Source organism: Pristis pectinata, chromosome 4 (genome assembly GCF_009764475.1).
Source record: "Pristis pectinata isolate sPriPec2 chromosome 4, sPriPec2.1.pri, whole genome shotgun sequence".
Taxonomy (NCBI): domain Eukaryota; kingdom Metazoa; phylum Chordata; class Chondrichthyes; order Rhinopristiformes; family Pristidae; genus Pristis; species Pristis pectinata.
The window spans coordinates 78,461,470-78,484,648 of NC_067408.1; the positions used below are offsets into that span (position 1 = coordinate 78,461,470).

General features: G+C 41.8%; 1 protein-coding gene across 7 annotated transcripts in view; it reads left to right on the forward strand.

The window, feature by feature from the left end:
• Positions 1-23,179, forward strand: part of dmd (dystrophin) — a 1,415,828-nt gene that overhangs the window by 1,384,342 nt on the left and 8,307 nt on the right. For all 7 annotated transcript variants that reach the window (XM_052015085.1, XM_052015086.1, XM_052015087.1 and 4 more), the window contains 4 exons: positions 4,187-4,345; positions 5,909-6,152; positions 6,678-6,801; positions 21,347-21,439. In XM_052015085.1, the coding sequence (XP_051871045.1) occupies positions 4,187-4,345; positions 5,909-6,152; positions 6,678-6,801; positions 21,347-21,439 (620 nt within the window). The remainder of the gene's footprint in view (positions 1-4,186; positions 4,346-5,908; positions 6,153-6,677; positions 6,802-21,346; positions 21,440-23,179) is intronic.

The window sequence follows — 23,179 nt, forward strand, 5'->3', positions numbered from 1 at the left end:
CTTTCACAGGCCTGTACTGACTTTGACCAACAGTGCCAGGTCACCTCATTTGCATAACATCAACGCACATCTTTGCATATCCTGTGTCACAAGAGGTGGCAGGCACAGGCTTACTAACAGCAGGTCGAGGGCTGGGTCAGTAACTTCAGAGGAGCAGGGGGCACAGGAAGGAACAGGTAAAGGAAGAGCTGGAAAATGGTCAGGACTGGCAATGACTCACTTAACAGGCAAGCAGAGGAATTTTGATGTTTGGTTATGACCTCGCCTTTGGTATCTGTTAAAGTTGGAACGTTCAGTCATATTATTGGATGCACACCATTATTGTAACTTTTCTCAGATCATCAGTGAGCTGCAAGTGGGTTGTACCACAGCTGGCCTCCTCTCTGCCCCTCAGTGCCCTGCATGATCCCCATTCTAGGAGTCAGTAGCCGCTTATTACAGTCAACTACAGCACTCTAGGTACAGTTCTACATGGAAAAGAATCGTAAACTTGTTCAGACATAGGAGGCCATTCAGCCCATCAAGAGTGCATTGACACCCTCTTGCCACTGGAAGTGTTGTCATGGTGTTGCTACTTTTTTTTACACAGGTGACACGTACCCCACTGGCACAGAATTCTTGCAAAGCTCAATTTAATGCTCAACAATTCATTTGCTTTCTTTACAATTCCTGCCCAAGAAACTGCTTCAAGTTATCACCTGCTGAAGATTTTAGAAGTTCAGTGAGCTTATTCCACTGAGAGTCAACAACTGTTTCATGTGTCCATAAAACAAATAGAGAGGGGTGATAAAGTGATGGTGAACCAAACCTAGTTGAGAGACCTTGTTGAAACCATAAGAACCTTGAAAATGTGGCAGTATGATTGTATGGAGCTTCACCTGCTGACAATGCAGTTTGAAATTAAATCTGCGTTGCGAGCATTTTTGTGATCATTTATATGAGAAGTTGAGAAATCTTGCGCAGTATGCTGCCTAATTTTTAATATTCAGTCTTAGCCCCCTGTTGATGCTCAAAACTCTTTGCAATTATCCCAAATGTACAATAATCATTTTTTCTCCCTCTCTGATTAGTACAGAGATTACTGGTGCCGACTGTGTCTTCAAATGTCCATCCTTCACCCTGTTGTATTCCTGAAACTTGGAATGTGGTTTGGTTACTGCAGTTACTAACCTTCCTTCTGTTGTTCTTCCTCTGTCTCTGTGCCACATGCATTTCTCTGGTCAGGAGGATGACGGTAATTTACGCTTGGTTTGCTGCTGATACCCTTCCAGATCATTAGCTGGGAAATAGTCAAGTCCAAAGTAACACCATCTCTGAATTCAGAATTTACATTACAGTGCAGTTAGAATTACACATCTGCTGCTCAGAGCAGCTGATGTGACATTTCATGATTTGGAAGATTCATTAATGTTTTCCTTCATTCATATGTGACTGATGGTGCAGAAAATGATTTGGAGTTAATTTTTAAATTTAAAAATGCACCTTTTGGTTTCAGACTTTAATTTCTCATCTGCATTCTGTTCGCAAATCATAGCCAGGCCAGAAATTACAGTACAAGAAAGGCATTATATAACTGCAAGCCTTTGTTAGTGTTGCTGCGCAAAATTTTCTGATGAACAGTGAGCAGCCTGCGGTCATCACTAGCTTACTCACCAACACTTATCTAGTGTGGATTTCACAGTGAGAATGAAATGAACAAAGTCAATGTGATTCTCATTGGCAAGGCCATACAGTGTGCCCTTCACAGTGTAAGTGGCATCACTGCGAGAACAGAACAAACTCCACCCACAAAATAGCTAAGAAAACTTTGGCAGCTGGCAAAACCAAAGCCTGGTTAAGTCAGTAATCAAAGCTGTAAGACACAAATCTGTGTATTTCTGAATAGCTCTGATAATTTAAAAACCTTTGAAGCTGATCAGATTATCAGAGATGTAACAAATAAAAATGCTTAAAAGTAATACGAAAATAAGATGAAGAATTTTTTTGAATATAATTAACTGGAAATCTTAACATTGAATTGAATGATGCTTCAGGTTCAATGTGGCACAGTTGATTCCGAATGATTCCCCCTGTGGGGAATTACGTGAACTTTATGCTCTCTTGCACCATAGTCTCAAACTTGTTTCAATTCCATGTCACTTCCATGGACAAATGCCAGCTGCTGCTGTTCCTGCAAATCCAGCCATTAGCCTGAGGACTCCTGAGCTAAAAATGGGAATGATGACCAAAGTTACCACTGGGTGTTTGTTACACACTGTCCCACACAGAAAGAGCATGGGTTTGGGTGAATGCAGCTTTGGATTTGACTGCTGAGCCTGACCCCTACTTGGTGAGTTGTATTGAACTATTAACAGTGTTTTGGAATTCTCTCCCAAATGAGGCTTCATGAGAGTGCAGAAAAATTGAGAGAAGAGGTTGGAGTTTGTGGTTAATGTTTATAGGAGGGCATTGGTACATCAGTACATCAAGCGCTTCAATTCCCAGCTGCATTTTGCAGTGCCCACTGATTAATTCTGGCTTCCCATGTAAAAGAGGAGGGTATGCAATGACAACAGGAAATGCTAAGTAGGTCAGGCAGCATCTTTGGAAAGAGAAACGGAAGTAATCTTCCAGGTCAAAGACCTTTTGTCAGAACTACAAGGACAGTTGGAGTTACGTAAACAGATCCTGGGGCCTCCCTCTGGTGCAATCTTGTGGCAAATCAGTATTTGTATTGCAATCTGTAGTACATGCAACAATTCGCAACTTGCTTAAATGTTGATGGCAAGTTCTAGTATAGACAAGGTTATCCAATGAAATGGCAGTAATTTCTGTGCCACATTCCCTTTAAGTGTAGAAGAGTACCAGCCATGATATTACAATGCTATTTTGGTGTTGTGTCTGAATATGTCAATTCTAATTGTCCATTACCTGGGTGGTTGTTGTCTCACTGGTGGGTGTGAGTGATTCATTGAATGTGGAGCACAAAAATAATATAATAGTATACCAAAGTAACCCAAAGTCAACAGACATTATTTCATTCTTTCAGTGATATTGTCAACATTAATGTTGACAATTACTGAATAACAATATGCTGAATTAAGAAATGCATACAATGACTTGAATATTATGAGAGATGTACACCATCAGAATACTGCTCAGATGGTGAGGTTTTGTGCTTAATATAAAAAAGAATAAAACGTTTCTGGCATTTGTTACCGCCTGCAGAAATTTCTGTCATGTATGCATTGGAATTTCACAGACCATCCTGAGTTTACTAAAAAGGCTAATTGTAAAATCAAGAATAGTTCCTCAGTATTGCAGAACACCTTCCTCATTTTCAACATGTACATCTTGATCCTGCTCTCCTATTTTGACCTTCTTTGCATGACTCAAGTTTTAATATAATTGAACAAGGCCAATGTGATTCTCAATTTGCCAATTCTCAATTTATCAGTTATCAGTTTTAAAGGAGTAACCCACAGATGTGGAGCTGGACTTTTACTGCCAGTGGAAAGCGGTCAAGTGGATCAGCTGTATGCTTTTCATAAAGTCTGTTTTATCTTCTCAGCAAAGTACATATGTGCACAAATCAAAAGGTGTGCGTAAAGCAGGCATTTGTGGGCAATTTATACCAATGCTTCTCTGCCTTGAAGCTTGTGAAAACTTGGCCTGTAACAAATCCAGCAAGTTAGAACTCATTGGATGTTCAGTACACAACTGTTCAAAGTATGATCTTCCATAGAATTCTAAGACTCTGCCTCATGGGTGTTCAAATGCGGGTTTTGTGGCTGCAGTTCCCCACTTGTGAATGTTTAATTCTGTCTGCACCATTGTCACCAGGCACCAGTTTCACTTCGGTGGAGTGCTAGGTGAGTTTTTAATAGTGTGCAGACTGAATCTCTGCCTGGCACAAATGAATAAAGCAAAGATTGGAGGGGACCAGTCTGAACCACTGCCCTCCTTACCCAAAGGTCATGTATGCATGCATCAGATAGACTAGGGTGGAGGCTGGGCAATTATATCTGAGGGACTGCAGCAAAAAATATACAATGAAACTTCTTTTCCTTTCATTCCAAACTTTGAAGAAACTTCAACAAATACTGCTTCTCATCTTTAAAAATGCAACATATATTTGGGGGAGCGCATCTGAAAGCAAGTGCAATGTGAAAATGCTTTGATGCATTTTGTTTGCTTTGCATTGCAGAGATGATGAGCATCTGCTGATCCAACATTACTGCCAGAGTCTGAACCAGGAGTCACCGTTGAGTCAGCCTCGGAGCCCCGCACAAATCCTCATCTCCTTGGAGAGTGAAGAGAGGGGAGAGTTGGAAAGAATTCTAGCTGATCTGGAGGATGAAAACAGGTTAGAATATGGCAGAGAACAGCAGATTGAGTCTAGACTGAGTTACATAACTTCAAGTTAGCATTGCTTCCACCTGTTAAATGTGGCCAATTAATAAACAGCTGGACTCTCTGAAGTTTCAACCCATCTCCTCTTTTGCTATGGGTAGTAATAGCAAGTTTGTGTAATGCTCCCATATCATCGTTGGGTTCTTCTTCTAGATCCTCAGGGATAGATTTCACCTTTTCCTGGGTGTGGGTGAGCGAAAATATGCGGATACAAGTGTGGTTGCAGATGGCCGAGTATTTTTCTGGGACGTTACTTGCTGAAATATGTAAGCACAAGTGTTCTCCAGGGACCCAACACAGCACACTGGAAAGTGATGTGGAAGTCTGCAATGGAACCTCTGATTCTTCCTGCCCTTTCCTTCTCCCACCAACAGAGATTTTGGCTATCAGTCCTTTAAGTCAGTCATGGAACTGGGAGTTGTGAAATATTGAGTCTGGAAGCGATGATTGATTTCTGTGTGGTTCTTCCATCTACTCAAAATAAGACTGATTTTAATCTGCAGGTCTACATACTTGCAAAATTCAGAAGCCAGGCATGGAAGAAAAGTGACTTGAATCTGGCCACCTCTGCAATTACTCTTGCTCCACTCCAAATCATTATCCCATAAGGCTTTACAGAAAGTTGTAATAAATTGGCTTTTGAACCTGCATAAGGTGACCCTGCCCTGCTGGAAATATTCCACTCAGGCCTCCAATCAGAGAGACAGCCATCCACTATCACTCTGGCTTCTCCCGCTAAGCCAACGTTCAGACCCCTCCTTCATCTCTCATCAACTGCAGGATGAAAATCCCTGTACAACATAATTCTCCCAGTTGCCTATTTTGATAGCTTGCTTGTCTTAAAATAAAATATTCATGTTTTTGACCTACTGATCAAAAAAACTGGGTTCCTTTGCAAAACCTGAAAATGCTTACTGAATGACGAAGATTATACTTACAGGGCACACGAAAGCACGGAACTGGTGGAGTTGAACTTCATTATCACGACTCTCAGCTTTGAATCTCTGCTGATGGTGAACATTAGCCCGCCAATACTTCACTAATATTGGCCTGATCAGCATTTCCTTTGAGCTCTGTAATTATCAGGTTCACTTCTATGTTCACAGTTGGTGAAGCATGCTTAGGTTTAATGGGATACAGAAAGAACCAATTACTGGAAGTATTACTGGGCAGAATTTTTCTTCCAACATTAGCCCTTGTCATTACTAATGCAGAAAGGAATTGGTCCTCCACAAACTTAAATCAGTTCGCAGACTTCCAGATTTCAGTTCAGAACCCTAAATCTGATCACCATTATAAAATGTTTATGTTTTATGAGAGGAGACTGTCATCTGGGCCCAATAAAATATCTTAATAGTTCATCTTTTCTAAATAATGGTTATTAGGTTAAACTGAATAACCTAATAACTTTTTTAAAAAGATACTTGGCATGCTTAATGCGTATAGGCACCAAATCCATTTTTATTTTCTAAATTCCCCCTCAACTTGAAGTTATTTGCACTCCTTTCCTTTTCAGAAACCTTCAGTCTGAGTACGAGAGGCTGAAGCAGCAACATGATCACAAGGGCCTATCTCCTTTGCCATCCCCTCCTGAGATGATGCCCATTTCACCACAGAGCCCCAGGGATGCCGAGCTGATCGCTGAAGCCAAACTGCTTCGTCAGCACAAAGGTCGCCTCGAGGCTAGGATGCAGATCCTGGAAGATCACAACAAGCAGTTGGAATCCCAGCTCCACAGACTGAGGCAGCTGCTAGAGCAGGTAAGGGAACCAGTGCCAGGGCTCACAGAACCTTGTCAGTCACAACAAAAAAAAGCTGATCGCCAGCTTTCCAGGCCTCGTTGCTTCCTTATTGCCAATTTATTTTCTTCTACTCATTCCCAGTAGCACAAGAACATGTCCAACAAAGCAATAAGCAGCTAGCATGCATTAAGTGCTGTGACAACAGTTCTCCTGGTTTTAAGTGATTCTGCTTCAACCTTTGATCCTAGTGAAGGAACTTTTTGCTCCTGCTTTGGACCTCTTCCGGTCACTGTTGTGAACCAAAACTGCTGTATTAATTAACAACGTTAAGGAAGCAGGACAAGATTTATATCTTTTATTTCTCTTCTAACTGCTGTAGAGAGCAGTCAGGTTTCACAGTCTTGGATGAGTTGCTTTCTCATCCCTTCATCGATTTAAGTTGCGACTGGTTTCAGACTAGTCCCCAAGTTGTCTCAGATATTACTTTCCACAGGCTCACAGAGTAATGAGTTGTAACCTATTTTCCCTTACTGCTGTTTGCAGCCACAGGCAGAAGTCAGAGTCAATGGTACCACGGTCTCCTCCCCCTCTACTTCCTCACAAAGATCAGACAGCAGCCAGCCAGTGCTACTGCATGGAGTTGGCAGTCAGACTTCAGGAATAGTGGGTAAGAAATAGTCGTTGCAACGTTGAAACTTTAAAAAAATCTTAATTTATACAGCAAGGTAACAGGCCCTTCTGGCCCAACGAGTCCATGCCGTCCAATTACACCCATGTTAAACTACTAACCTGTATCTTTGGAACATGGGATGAAACTGGAGCACCCGGAGGAAACACACAGTCACAATGAGAATGTACAAACTCCTTACAGACAGTGGTGGGAATTGAACCCCGATCGCTGGCGCTGTAATAGTGTTACGCTAACCGCTGCGCTACCGTGCTGCCCAAACGTTGATGACTGAGTAAATGCCGTGGTGAAAATGGGATGCTGTAGAATACAGGCAGAGTTCTGTGAATATGTTTTAGTCTCCTGGAAGAACTTTATAATTTGTAAATGCAAGAAAAAGGACTGGCAAAAAAAGACCACGATGAAAGGAACTGTTGTAGCTTGAATATTGCTGCTTCGAGTTCTTGTTCAGAAGATCTGAAACTTAGTTGCCCTAGGCAACTCACTCCTGCCACATCTCAGTCACAAAGCTAAATAGCTCAGCTGCCTCAAAAATTTGAAACTTGTCCAGTGAACATGAGTAGCGATGCATTGACTGCAAAGTGATCTATGGCGTGGGCCACTTGGATCGCATGGAGGGGTTTCATTTTAATAAAAATGGGAGATAACTTTTGGACACTGCTTTTCTGTTGTACCTGTAAGCTAATTTAAATCTCGTCTTTAGGGATGTGCCTTTTAATTCCAAAAGAAAAAGGTGATGACTTCAGCAAACAAAGCACAGCTACAGTGTGTAGTCACGTTCATCTTAAGAGTTCTCAACAACCTAGCATCCACCAAATAAAGAGTCAAAAGTACTCCACAGTCACATGCACAGAGATACACAGTAGAAAGGTGATTTTAATGGAAAGAATAGCATCACCAGTGTTGGAGATGAGCAACTCTCTGGGTGACACAAAAGAATGCAAGTAGCTAAAGTAAAAGAAATCAAAATATTGAGATAAAGTTCATTATCGGTACATGGTGCCACACACCATTAAGTTGCACAGGACTGATAACGCTGAGGGCAGTCTTCAGACTGTGGGGCATGAACCCTTGTGGGACCATGAAGGAACATTATCCGAGGGAGGATTCGAAGTGCATGACATTTTTTTGTTACATTGGACCGGCTCGTATTAGGTCCCAGGCCTCTCCTGCTGCTTTTCCTACTGTCACAGCTTCAGTCAAGGACAAAGCAAAAACCTGATGGAACCTCGAGTTGCAGATGGTGCTGGACAGCTGGAATACCTTGAAATGGGGGTTGTATTGCTGGTGAGGATGAAGGTGAAGCAGAAGGGTAATGGAGAGGGGGAGAGAGAGGGGCATATGGTCAGATATGGAAAGGACCATGGCCATATGGCTTTTGATGATCTGGCAAAAGGAACTGGTTGGAGTGTCCCATTCTCGTTGAAGGTCGTGGAGTCAATTAAATTCACTTGCTTTCCCTCCAAAGACTGTTTGGAAAAATACTTTCCTGAAGGAAATGACCATGACTACATCATCCCGCCTTTTGTAGCTGATGCAGTAACCTTGTCACAGTTTCCAATGATGTTCAGGAGGAGCTGCTTGAACTTTTGGGTGATAAGTCAGTCAATAGAGAGTTAGAACAAGAGAAAAATTCTTGGGATGTTTTGGCTGAAAGTTGGCATGACATGCAGTTTGTCAAAATGCGTCAACCTGTTTATCTTACTTGGACAAAGTAGAGTCTTTTACATTGGCTGTGTTAAAGGCAGTCTACAGTTGAAAGTTCTGCATTATATTGGTGTTGTTTTCAAATATCTCTCTGCAAATTGGGAGGCTGCCTGTGGAGAGTCAAGAATCCTCAGCACAGTTGTCACCTAATTGTGGATGAGGAAGTTTGTATTTGAAACTTGCATCAGTGGGTATTAGATTTATGTCCCTTTAAGATCTCTGAGAGGTATACAAGTCACTGTCAGGCATACTTATGCACAGAACAAAAACAGAAAATGCTGCAAGCACTGGGCAGATCCTGCAGCATCAAAGAGAAGCAGAGTTGCATTTTGAATCAAAGACCCTTTGTCAGAACTGGAAAGGTGAGAAGACAATCGAATTTTTCCAGTTCAGATCACAGGTCCTTATTCCAAAGCATCGACTATGTTTCTCTCCCCAGTGATGCAGCTTGAGCTACTGTGTATTCCAGCATTTTCTGTTTTTGCTTCCTAATCGCTACATCTACAGTGTTTGCTCCAAATACTGCATGCGTCCAAGTGCAACTCAAGGCTTTGTTCAATGAGGTTGAAACCCATGAGAAATGTTAATGCTGCTCGTGGGACTTGAAAACACAATTTTCTTAACTCGAGATGAAAGCACTTAGTGGGATTCAGCTTACTTTAGGATATCATCCTTCCATATAAACCAAATAGCAATACTTATTCCTGCCAATTCTTCTTTATGATTTGCCCAAATCGTTTTCATGTTGGAACACCATCATCAGTCATTTTTTCTCCAAACCTCACGTTATGCTGACTTACCACAACTTCTAAAGGTTAACTAGTGATGGATAATAAATGCTGGCCTGACCATTGATACACATATCCAATAAATGAATTAAAAAATTGCAGCCACTACACCACGAAGACGACTTTCTGAATGGACAATCCCAACACTCAGTTTTACTCTCCCCAGAGCATGTGTCCAAGTTGTGGGCCGTTGTGTTTGTGGCACAATGTGATTAACGTTGCCAACTCCCACGAAGTGCCATTTACCTATCAGCACAATGCCGACTGATCGACATTGGCTACTGGTCCAGCAGCACTTGATATTTAAAATCCTCTTCCGTGCTCCCAAATTCTTCCATGGCCACACTGCTATAGCTCTATAACTGCTTGAGATCTCTTTGCTTCTCCATTCAGACCCTATGTCCATTGTTTTTCATTGCCTATCATTCCTTTAGCTATCCAGGACTTTAGCAGGTGACCTCACTTGACAACTTCTGCCTTCCCTATTTCTCTGACCAAGGTTTGGTCACCTTTCCAAATGCCTTCCTTCAGCATGTGTCAGATTTTGTTTCGCAGCATTTGTGTGAATTACCAGGGAAATAAGTTCTAAATATATCCAAGATGTTGGGTAGAGGAAGAGAATTAAATATATTATCCAGCTGATTAAATAATTCCTAAAAATTGAAACTCGCAAATGCATTTTAGTAACAATATAGATAGTAGCCTATAAGATTAAATGGAAATTCGTTAGAGCAGAACTTCATGCGAACATGAGGTTTCGTTGGATATCTGTGTAAATGAAGTTTGAGTTCAGTAAAATTGCTGAGGGGATTAAAAAAGGGATAAATAAGCACAGGGAGGGAGTTTAACATGACAGATTATTTTGAAATACTAGCTAATTTAATTAAAGGTGCCTGTCACAATTCAGGAGTCAGATTGAATTATACTCAAGTATGATGTTCTAAAAATCTAAAAGAATTCATGGGGGCATGTGCTGTGAGGAGAGGTTGGACAAACTTGGGTTGTTTTCCCTGGAGCGGCAGAAGCTGAGGGGAGACCTGATAGAGGTTTACAAGATTATGAGAGGCATAGATAGGCAGCCAATATCTTTTTCCCACGGGTGAAATGTCTTATAGAGGCCATGCATTTAAGGTGAGACGGGGTAAGTTCAAAGCGAATGCGTGGGGCATTTTCCGCAGAGAGTGATGGGTGTCTGGAATACGCTGCCAGGACTGGTAGTGGAGGCAAGTACGATAGAGGCGTTTAAGAGGCTCTTAGGAACATGAATATGCAGAGAATGGAGGGTTATGGACATTGTGTAGACAGAAGGGATTAGTTTAATTCAGCATTTAATTACATTTAATTAGTTCAGCACAACATTGTGGGCCGAAGGGCCTGTTCCTGTGCTGTACTGTTCTATGTTCTTTGCTTTTTTCAAAAAAAACACAGACTGGAGGAATTGAAGTTATAAATTAAAGGCAAATGTTGCATGAAATGTAGCAGCTCATTGTCTGTTCCTGTTAGAGTCAATGAAAGTCTTATCTCAGAGCCCCTGAGATTTATCCCTCTCCACTGAGCCGCCTTGCAAGCCAACCCATGGTGTTTGCCCCAGCTGGCACTTATACTGAGGCAAGTTGCATATTATATCAGTGACAACTTCCATCCACCTCTCCTGAAAGGCAGGGTACATCTTTTGCCATCTCCTGTTATAGTACCTTGATGTCTGGCCCTGGTGGTGCTCTTCATGAGATGTTTGTGGCAAATCATTGTCAATTGTCTGATTACTCTTGGTGTGAGTCGCTTTGGCAACTTAGTTGTTTTCTCCATCATCCCAGACAATGTCGGAATCATTATGGATCATTGTTAAGTCTGTAGAGTTCCTTTTCAGCTGGTTTCAGCTCAGTCAACACAAACCCAACGTTACTCCTTATAGCTTCTTGGTTTGCCTGAACTAATAGTTCATTAAGCTGTGCTCCTGTCACTGAAGTAATTAGTCTTTCACTTTGTTTCTCTTGTAACAAAACTCAAATGGTCTGTTGTGTCCTTCGCCACTGAAATATATCATTGATTTGAAAAGCGATGATGATTCACTCGAAAATTGGAGCCCTGTGGGATTGGACATGCTGAACTCAGCACAATTCTCAAAATTGTTCTTCCATTGACTGCACCTCACAGAATTTACCCAGCTTTTTTGTATCCTTTCATTTTTATATTGATTTTGAAGAAAAAATACTTGTTAATACTGTTGAGAAACTTCCAAATATCAGCTTAACTTATCATGACCAGAGTATCCCATATTGACAAGCTTTAACATGTTGTGCGACTGAATATTTCATCAAAAAAGGCAGTTTCTGCTCGGGAACAACTTGAAAATAGTCATCTCACCCTAAAGGCTTAAAAGCAACTGCAAAGATAACTGAATCAAAATAGGAAGATCTTAAGTCAAAATCAGAAATAAAATACAAAGTATCTTTCATGTGCTTTTTTTTTAGAGAAGAAATCAACATTTAAGCTAATGAGTGTTATAACGCCTCAAGTGACTCATGTATTGACCTTTACACCTCTTCAATTTTATTTGAGAAATAGTTGTTTGATATACCAGTCTGAAAAGAGTGAAGAAGTTGGGAAAGTTAAGATGAGCCACCAACTCACCAGTCTAAATTAGCACCAAAATGGTAGATTGCATGCAGAAAGAGGATAAGTAGCAAGCAATTTTTTATATAGATTTGTATAATGAATTGTTCTATAAACCACAAAGTCACGTGTGACATTTTGCTACTTACGTTGTTGACAACAAAGCTTAGTAAACAAGTTATTTTGTTTATGTGTGTTACAACAGAAAATAGTGCACAAACTGAAAGTTTATTCCTTCGTCATGATTCAGTAATGACCAGCATGACTTTCAACAAAAGGGCCTGTGCTTCAATGAGTGAAGTTTTCCTAAATACTTTGACAATTATGACAAGAATCCTGCGCAGGAATTAAACTGGGCTTAAGTGAAGGTGATATCTGAATTCTGAACTAGCATATTTGTTAATATTTAATTTGTGTTATAGTTCAGTGATCTATAGAAATTAATTTTTATAACCTCTTAAAATGGGATCTTTAGTTATTTCTGTGTGGCTATTTGTCATTATATTCTTTTGTATTAAAAACCCTTTATATTGGAAATGCAGGCTAAGCAAAACAGCAAGGGAGTACTGACCTTCAGGAGGCATTTTTCTTTAATACATGGGGAAAACTGCAAAGAAATGAATATAATCCATAATAGTCAAGCCATTACTAGCACACCAAAATGTTAGTTCTGTAACTTGTTATAGAAGAGGATAAATTTACTGAAACATTCATCTATATTGAGCAACCATAATTTTATGTAACATTGAGTACTCTGGTAAGGCAGTATGTTTATGAAGTTTGCCTTATTTTGCTTTTTATCACCACAAATTCGGCCTCCCTCAGCTGTATCCTATTGGTGGAGATTTCTGCACCATTTGGGGTCGGGAGGTTATAATTCTCTACGTTTGTGGTGCACTTCTATATGAAGAATTGAATGTAGGAATGAAAAGCGAATTTTAAATTGAAGCAATTCCATCTTTCCCAAGCTCTCTTGTAATTTGTGGAATCATGTCCCTCTACTACCACATATTTGTCAGGGAGGAGTGTACTGCTAGTTAATTCAACAGGAATTCTTTGAACCACTCCCTGCCTTCCACTTGCATTTTTGCAGCATTCCTCATGAAGAGGAGGATAGCTCATCTTTCTAAAGACAGTGTATGCTGAGTAGAATAATTGACCAATGAAGAGCACAAAATTGGTCAAGGGAATTGATTTGAGGGGATAAGTGTTATGAACCATTGCTTAAGAATCACCCCTGGTCTTTTCATGACTACAATAATAGACAGCTTTGTGATGATTAACAGAACACGCCCTTCTATTTTGCTGAGATTTTAGTAAATGGTTTTATCTTGAGGCATGTACTCCCATCCCAAAAATGTGGTGCAAATGCATATTACCTCTGAAGCTGGGGGGGACTTAGAAACTGAGAAGCCTTATTGGGACCAGTTTCAATTTAATGAGCAGGAGAAGGGGCAGCCATCAGTCAGAGAAGGGAATTGTACTGAATTGCTGATTTTGTGCTACTGTAATTAATGATTTTATAAATCATTAACTGCAGAGTTACAACGCATAGCACAGAGCAGATCCAGAGGTATTTCATCTGATGGCATGTTTCCAGTGTGCTGTGATGTAGGATCTGCAGATCAGAGAATCAGGTCTATGGTGTTAAACAGTCCTGTGGTGTCTATAGCCAAGTTCTTGCTAGAATCTGGTGAGCACAAATTACTATGTAATCTCCATGACTGGTCTGTGATTCGTCACAACAGAACAAGGGATGAGCCACAAAATTGATCACAAGTGACCTCAGCAGGAGTCTTGATTTGAATGTGTTGATCTTAAGTAAAATTCAGTTTCATAAGTTGACAGTTATGCAAAATACTAAGCTCCCCTGATATTCTGGTGCAATGGAGGTACTCATCAACCGTGCAAGATAACTACTAACCTCCTATCCAGCTCTTGTACTCGACCCAAGCAAGAAAATTGCTTCCTGTTTCACCACTAATTAAAGAATTTGCAGTCTCCACAACAGGTCAGATGCTCTTTAGTGTGCACTTTATCTTGTCCCGTCTCCATGGTGAGCCACCTCTCATCTGCTCAAGTCTCTCAAGTTGCAGCGGAGAAAGTGTATTTAAGTACTGCCCTTATAATCACGGTATTAGAATTTTGTTAGCAAGTTTCCCATCTAAGATAAGATATCTTTATTAGTCACATGTACATTGAAACACACAGTGAAATGCACCTTTTACGTTGAGTGTTCTGGGGACAACCCACAAGTGTCTCCACGCTTCCGGCACCAACATAGCATACCCACAACTTCCTAACCTGTACATCTTTGGAATGTGGGAGGAAACCGGAGCACCCGCAGGAAACCCACGCAGACACGGGGAGAACGTACAAACTCCTTACAGCCAGTGGCCGGAATTGAACCTGGGTCTCTGGCACTGCGATACTGTTATGCTAACCGCTGCACTACCGTGCCTTTGCAGAATGTATAACATAGGTCAGCAAAGAAGGTTGCAACCTTGATCCTAACTCGCCTTTCGGGTTGGTAAAATCATTTGTATTTCAGTAAGAGGTGATGATGGAAAACATGCTTTAATGTCGACATAATCAAATGATTCCAGATCCTGCTTGTGCCAAAGTCACTGCCAATGTTAAAATCAGTGTGCTGAGGTTGTAAAGAAAATAAAATTTATTCAGTGTAACTGTGGCTCACTGCTTTGAAAATGTGCAGGTCTTTCAGAAGATCATTAGTCATAAAACACCAGGCAGAAAAAATGTTTCTGCTGGGATACCATGAACGATTTTGCATAATAGAGAGTTCCTGAAGTCATTTCTCCAGATTAAACTTGTCAGCTCTGGCTCCCTGCTGGAATTCATTTGCTTGATCTTTTCAATAGCACATTGGGGAGAATTTTAACCCCAGAGTTTGCTGTTTTTATTCAAGTGGGATGCTGAAAAGTTAAGCATGAAATCTGACCCCAAGGTGCCTTGAACCCACCCACTTTTGATTTTACTGATGAGGGCAGAAATGGTGGGGGGGTGGAGGGGGTTATGAATCAATCAACTCTAAGGGGGCACGTTGGCGATCTGTAACACAATCAGGAGCAGGAGTAGGCCACTCAGCTGCTCAACCCCTGCCGCACCATTCACTGTGGTTGTGGCTGATCTGTGCTGGCCTCTTCTGTGGCAATTCCCCATCTCTCTGATCTCTCAATTACCTTTATACCTCCATCTTCTAAATATCATAATGAGGTTGTGTGCCATTAATGGAGCCAGCATTTTTATTCACCCCTGTTGACTTTCCTGGGGCTCTGGATCCAGATGTGCCTAACCCACCTTTTCATCTCCTTCATCGTGCCTAGTGTTCTTGCATCATTAGGTGACCCTTCCATCAGGCACCCCCACCCTCCCGACCATAATACTTGACTCTTCTGATCACTCCCCAGTCCAGGCCTTAATCTTGTTTCTTCCTTTCAGTTATCACTCTGGCATTCAATTTTCCTTGATCCCGACCTTTAATTGACTTCCAGTTACCTGGCAATGGACCATGAGCACCTAACGTTGCCGGGCCCTGGGATTCCATAGTTTCTGGCTGGATATCTACTTTTGAAGTAAATACCTCCAGTCGGGTACTGTATTGAAGTTTGCGGCACCTAAAGAAAGCCTTGTTGGATTCTCTGATACTTGCCATTTTCTCCCATCTCCCAAGTTGTGAGTTAATTGGTTGATTGGCCAGTGTAAATTATCCCAAGTGTGCAGGTGATTGGTAGAATCTGGGAGAATAAAATGGGATGAGTGTTTGATGGGTGCTTGATGGTCAGCGTTTACTCAGTGGGCTGAAGGGCCCGTTTCCGTGTTGAGTAAGTCTGTGACAACGGTGGAACACCTGGCAGCACCAACACAGACTGAGGTGGGCTAATACAGCAATGTCCAGTTTTCTGCTCCCTCCTCACCTCCAGTTTAATATCCAGCCCTGAACCCTTGCCAAAAACACCAGGGCTGCTGTATTAGCCCGCCTCAGTCTGTGTTGGTGCTATCGAGTGTTGCATTGTTCAAACATCTCTGGGAACTGAATACAGAAAATGCTGGAAATACAAAAGCTTGCTTGTTGGGCAGCTTTTGTGGAGAGAGAAATGGAGTTCAACATTTCAGGTTAATGACCTTTCATCAGATATGGAAATATAGATCCTGAGGTTTTAAGATGCAAGGCAAGGGAGAAAGGAGGAGAAAATCCAGCATCTGCTGTGTTTTGCTTTTGTAACTTCAGAAGCTACTGGTGTTGATCAGATAGCCCAGCCCTGGAATGTTCTTTGTAGCTGACACCCACACATCAAAATGTACACACCTTAACAGATAGATTCCAGTAATAGCTGTCAATGGTGAAGTTCCAAACACATGTTTGCTATGACAGAGGACTGTGTTGTTAAAGACCCCAATGACCAATGCAGAGCTACGTTCTGCACTCTTGAAAGGTCTGTGGCAGATGAGTGAATGGGGAGCAATAGACAGTGTTGCTATTTAACAGTACTTGCCACGGCTCAATCAGTTGTTCATTGTTGAATTGAAGTTATATTATATCAGTCAGTCTATCATTTAACTTTCCTTCCCTTCTCCCCCACCCCACCACACCCATTATTGAGGCAACATGGTTGTACTCAATGAAAGAAACAAAGAATTGTTTTCATCGTATCAATTGCAAACAAACTTCAGAATGTTACGACTCAATAATCCCTAAAGTATCTTTGTAGCTCTTTTTGATCAGTGTAATTTGCAATAATATAATTAAAGTTAATGTGATCTTTAATCATTTTGTTTCTGCTCTTGTATTATTTCTATTGGGACTTGAATAGTTCCCCTTTTGTTCACCTGGTGACTTGCATTGTGCGTGAGCGAAGTACTGCTCACTACGAGAGGATTCCCGAGATGACTCCAACTTGCATATCTCGGTTGTTGTATGTCCAGGAAAAGACAACTGGTGCTGGTAACTTAGAAACAATTATGTAGCATCAGACTAAGCCAGGCCAGTCCATTTTACGCCAGGGTGATAATTATTCAGCCAATCTGATTTGCTATTAGAACCCAGGAGTTTATTTTCATCACTTGTGTATTGGGACTCTTCCTACTTGTTCTAAATAATTTGGTAGCAAACACAACAGTGATCTGCCCCAGTCACTGTTGGTGTTTGGCTGGCTCTTCATTGGAAGGGGAAATGAGCCCTTGCTATAGCAGTAAAGGGGATCGATGAGACCATCAACTGGAGATGTTTCAGAGACAATTCAGTAGGTCGATTCCTGGCACAAAGGGTGTGTTTTATGGGGAAAGATTAAGTGACGGGCCAACTCTCATTGGAGTCTAGAAGAGTGAGATTTGAGCTAATGGAAGTAAGAAAGATTCTGAGTGGGGTTTACAGAGCAGATGCTGAGAGAACAGGGGGTTTTGCATTTCAGATAGAGATGCTAATTTCTTCTCTCAAAGCATTGTGGATCTTCAGAATTCTATACCGCAGAGATTCACAAGAATGTTATCAGAACTGGATGGCTTGAGTTATTAGGAGAGGACTGGATAGGCTGGGCTGTTTTCCCTGGAGCATAGGAGGCTGAGGGGTGACCTTCAGGAGGTATATAAAATCATGAGGGGTGTAGATAAGGTGAATGGTCATTGTATTTTTCCCAAGGTAGGGGAGTCTAAAAACTGGAGGGCATAGGGTTAAGGTGAGAGGTGAAAGATTTAACAGGAGCCTGAGGGGCAAGTTTTTCCACACAGAAGGTGGTGGGTATATGAAATGAGCTGCCAGAGGAAGTGTAGAGGCAGGTACAATTACATGTTTAAAAGAGATTTAGACAGGATAGGAAAGGTTTGGAAGGATATAGAACAGGCAAATGGATCTAGCTTAGGTAGGCAACTTGGTTGGCATGGACGAGTTGGCCAAAGGGCCTGTTTCTGTGTTGTATAACTCTATGATTCTCAGAGCTGTCAAAGCTGAAATCATTAAATATGAGGCTGTGCTAGACAGGGCGATATGGCTGCCTCCATTACTGTCTTGTGTTCATAATTAATGGCTAGTTGCAATAATGAGGCCTTATTTGAATGAAATGGTCTGTAAAATTTTTAATTTAGCTTGAATAGCATTGCATTTATAAGAAGTGAAGTAGTACAGAATAATTAAGTGACATTTTGCAAGTCATACCGCAATGTTTTAATAATTTCAAAGACATTTTTGTTTGTTACAGATGGGGTTGGGAATTAAGAAATGCATCTGTGACATTGCTTGGGTCTACTCCTGAGAACACTAGTTATGAGGCATGCAGTAGATATTCACAAATAGGGCATCTCTTGGTCTTTCAATGCAGTTTTAAGAGATTTCCAATCTCTCTGGCCTTGTTCTTTCATCTGGCAATCCTAGTTGCTGTTTCCATTGTTTTGTTACCATTTGATTTCTGTGTCAACAATCCCTCCTATTGGGGTGCTGCCTTTCCTTGCAATGTGGAGTTGCCAAAAACCAGAGTGTGAACAAGTGCTTCTTGCATGTGCTGTTCATTGGTCTTTAAACAAGGAAACAAAGCAAAGGATCAGAACTTGGAGAACAAAGAAGGCAAAGGTCCTCAGGACTCTCCGGCTTGCTCGATTTTCTTGGTTAACTTGGCCAGCTTCAGTCCCTTCCCTGCCCCAAGCCATATCTCTCTGCTCCTATCTGTAACAGCTAAACACTTTGCATGAACTTCAGCATTCTTGCTGGATTATCTGACCTTTGGATAAATATGACATCTGGAGGCATGTTTTGGATATTTCAGTGTAAAATTTCCTTGATAAACCTAATTTGCATTGTAAGAACAGGCTAAGGAAGAAGCAGGCATTTGCTATGCAATTGGAAAATGTCATAAAGCCTGAGCTGGAATTGGAGATATGAGAGTCAGACTAAAGTTTACATCAGCAAATCGTGTTCAAAGTACCCCTGTCACAGTGATACTACATCTGTCCACAGGGCTCACTCAAAGCCATTGAATGGATGCATGACTTAAACATAAAGTTTAACCTGCTACCCAAATAGTCTTCGACAAGAAGACAACACTTTCAGTGGAGTCTGTGTTCACAAAACCGGCTGCCTTGTAATCTATAAGTAATACAATAATTATAGTTTACCTGCTTTGCTCCTTTCTTGGGTAGCTGCAGATGTGAACGAGTTATGTGCACGTTTCATTATGACGTAGAAGAAGGACATTTCCATCCATCTAGTCACTGTTGACTCATAGAGCAATCCCTTTTCCCCCATAAATTATCCCTGCAACTTTTTCTCCCTAGATTTCCATCAACTCCCCCAAATTCTCCCACTTGCCTACACACTGGGGGCAATTTACAGAGGCCAATTAACCTATCAACCTGCAAGTCTTTGTGTTGTGGGAGCAAACTGGAGCACCTGGAGGAAACTCACACAGTCACAGGGAGAAACATACAAGCTGCCCCCACAAGTCAAGGATGAAACCAAGGTCACTGGAGGTATGAGGCAGCACCTCCACTAGCTGCGACCCTGTCCTGCAATGGCTTTTACAGTTGGGCAATTTGCCCTTGAGCTCTTGTGACTCTTCTGGTTTGGCAAATACACTGCATACCCAAGGAATTCACCTTGTCTTGCCCTCCATTTTAAAAACAAAGCTTGCCTTTCCTCCCTTTGAAAAACACATTCTTCGTTTGAAATTTCACATGGGTTCTTTCAGTCTGCTTTGTCTCTTAAGTAATGGCACTTTTTAATTATTTCTTCTGCATGGATCACGGAATCTGTAAAACAAAATCTTTAACTTGCTGAACCTTCCTTTCTCAATGTACTAAATTGTGTCTCCTCTTCTGCTTTTCAGCGGATTCTTTCACCCACATAATACTTTTGTATTCCCATCCACACTTGGATGTATAAATTCCAACTAACGTTGCTTCAAGTACAAATGTTTTCTCAAAAACATTACATATAAATTGTGGTTGTATAGGAGAGAATTAAATTCAGAAAATTAATTCATCTCCAAGGTAATTGTCAAGCAGTATTGCAACTCAAAAGGCTCCTGTTCATCTGAAGTGCGACAACCCTCTTGATAAGGAAGCTACTCGAGATTCCATTCTCATTGTTTGTTAAAGTGAAGAATTTGCTGCCTTCCATGTAGTGCCATCTGTTACCACTTACAGTGAATTGGAAATTATTGCTCAAAACTTAATATTACTATTTGACATGGAGATTTTTTGATGCTGGTTAAAAGATTAAAATTGTTTTTTTATACTGCAGGGGCCTGAAGGTACAGTACTTTATGATTGGCCCTGTAATATTATTGAAGTACTTTCATTACTTCGTCTACATCATGAACCAGCTACAAAATAGAGGTGGGGGATACACCTCCATCCCCCATTAGGAAGGTCTTGGGGCCCTCCACTTCTTTGTGGAACAAAGACCCAACCAGCTCCTTCACCAACACTCTTATCTGTCAACAACTTCTGATTCCTTCCACTTTCCACAAATCAAAGGTGTTGCCCTGGTCACTTGCCTGGGCCCCAGCTATACATATTTTTTTGTTGGCCATGTGGAACAGTCTTTGTTCTGAACCTACTGTGGCAACCCTCCCCAACTCTTTCTCTCTTGCATCAATAACTGCTGCTTCCTGCACTCGTGTGGAACTCATAGACGTAATCACATTTGCCATCAACTTCCAACCCCCTCCCCCACCCCCCCCACAGTTACCTAGACTCTTTACCTCTTCATCCTCCCCACCTGGTTCTAACTGCCCATCACCCTTATACCTATCCACCTGGGTTTCTCTTTCTTCTCCCTTGGTTCACCTTTCCTTTGCCCTGTTTTCCACCAAGGAACCTCTGTGCCAACAGTCTCCTCTTCCCCCTCCCCATCTGGCTCCATCTTCACATCGTCATCACCCCCCCCCCCCCAACCCCTCCCCTCAACCTGGTTCCACCGATCTTTCTCTCTCCTTCCTCTCATTTCCATATATTGTCGATCTTACCTCAGTCCTGATGCACAGTCTTGACCCAAAACATCAACCATTCTTTTGCCTCCACAGATGTGGCTTGGCTCACTGAGTTCTTCCAGCAAAATAGAGGGAGATCTTACAGACATCTTAAAACATACTTGGTCATCATTTAGTGTCCCCAAGATTACACCATTTTAACATGGATTATTACCCTTTGCCCATATTTGTTGTTAAAATAAACAATTTTACTCTTCATTCTTTATTGCTGTTGATTTTCTTGCACTTCCAGCTATCTTAGAATTATGTTTAGTCATGTTGGTATGTACTGTGAATGCATAAAGTGGCTGCAAGTGTCTGATAAAGATCCTGTTACTGAAAAAGTACATTGCAATGTTGTTTTTTTTTTGCTCTGCATTTTTAGGTAGAAGCTTCTTGTGTACATTAACAAAAAGGAAAAAAATCTTGTTTTAGGTGAGGAGGATTTGTTGAGTCCCACCCAGGGTACCAGCAGTGGATTGGAAGATGTAATGGAGCAACTCAACAATTCCTTTCCAAGCTCCCGGCGTAAGTAGACTTTGAATTTTGACCTTATTGTAGGTTAGCCTTGCATGCTTTTTACCTGACAACATTCCAGGAAGATGAGCCATGGGATACATAGTCTATAACCTGATTACTTGGAAAAACAGTTGGCAGAATGGTCTTGACTGTGACTGAAACAAAGACACTTCCATGTATAGCTCAGGCCCATGCAAGTGCTCATCACCACACCTTTGATCTGAGAGAAAGTAAAGTGCAGTTGAAAGAGAACTTGTTCGATGTGAGGACATGTTCAGCCAGACAAATGAGTGTGTTGGTGGAGGGGGGCTTATTGGGCCTCTCTTTGAGGAAGAAGCAAACAGCCTCTCCTGATGTGTGCCGGAGGTGTAGAGAGCGAATATGTCCACCGTGAAGATGAACCGGTAAGGATCAGGAAACTAGAAACTTTAGAAGTGGCAGAGGGCATCCAAAGTGTCATGGATGTAAGTGGGAAGACACTGGGCCAGGAGAAAAAGACTGGAGTCAAGGTCCAAAGAAATAAGTTCGGTGGGACAAGAGCAGGCTGAAACAATTGGTCTGCCTGTACAGTTCTGCTTGTGGATCTTTGGCAAGGTAGAAGCAGGGCAGAGTGGGGTTGGAAGCTGCAGAGGGAGGATCTCCTGGTGAAATGAGGTCCGTGAATGTCTATAAGATAAGATATCTTTATTCGTCACATGTACATCGAAACACAGTGAAAATACATCTTTTGCATAGAATATTCTGGGGGCAGCCTGCAAGTATCGCCACGCTTCCGGCACCAACATCGCATGCCCACAGCTTCCTAACCTGTACATCTTTAGAATGTGGGAGGAAACCGGAGCACCCAGAGGAAACCCACGTAGACACAGGGAGAACGTACAAACTCCTTACAAACAGCGGTGGGAATTGAACCCGGGTCGCTGGCGCTGTAATAGTGTTACGCTAACCGCTACACTACTGCACCTGCCCTCTAATGGTCTGATGTTTATTGGTGGGGTCATGATCTAGTGGGAGGTATGAGGTTGTGTCTCTGGTACCTGATGTTTGGCCTCTGCAAGAGAGAGGTCAGTTGGCCAGATTACAACAGCACCACCCTTGTTGGTAGGTTTGATGATGTCAGAGTTGGCTCTTGGTTAGTTAGAGTGCTGCAAATTCTGAGGGCGGTAGGTTAGAGTGAGCGAGGGAGTGGGAAACTGCCGACAGTTAGCAATGAATAGATCGGGACAAATGATGAAGCCAGAGGGAGGGGATCCAGGAATTCTGGAGACAAAGTAAAGCATCCACAGTCCAGAGTGAGGACTATCCTACAAAGGAGACAGAAGTAACAGAAGAAGTGTTCAAGCTCTCATTGGGCTCAGGAAGTCATTCAGATGGTAACGTCGGGGAGTGAAGCCGAGGCTTCTGTTGAGGACTGATCATTCAGGATTGGAGAGGGGGAGATTAGAAGGGATGGTAAAACCACGGCAAAGGGTAAGACTGGGGAGAGAGGTGGGGTGAGGAGAAATTTAAGGTGGGGGGTGGTGGTATTTGAAATCCAACGGCTTGTTGAGGTTTGTCGTCTTGACATGAAAAGGAAAAAAAAAAATCACCTTTTGCAGCATCAAATGTGGCAGAGAATAAGTTGGAACTGCAGACCGTGGCACCTTTAAGATAAAGTCAGCCGGTGTTGTTGCAGAGAGGAATAAAGAGCATGTAGGTGCTGATACACAGCATAAAGTGTGGATCTCGGATTCAATGAGAACACTGACT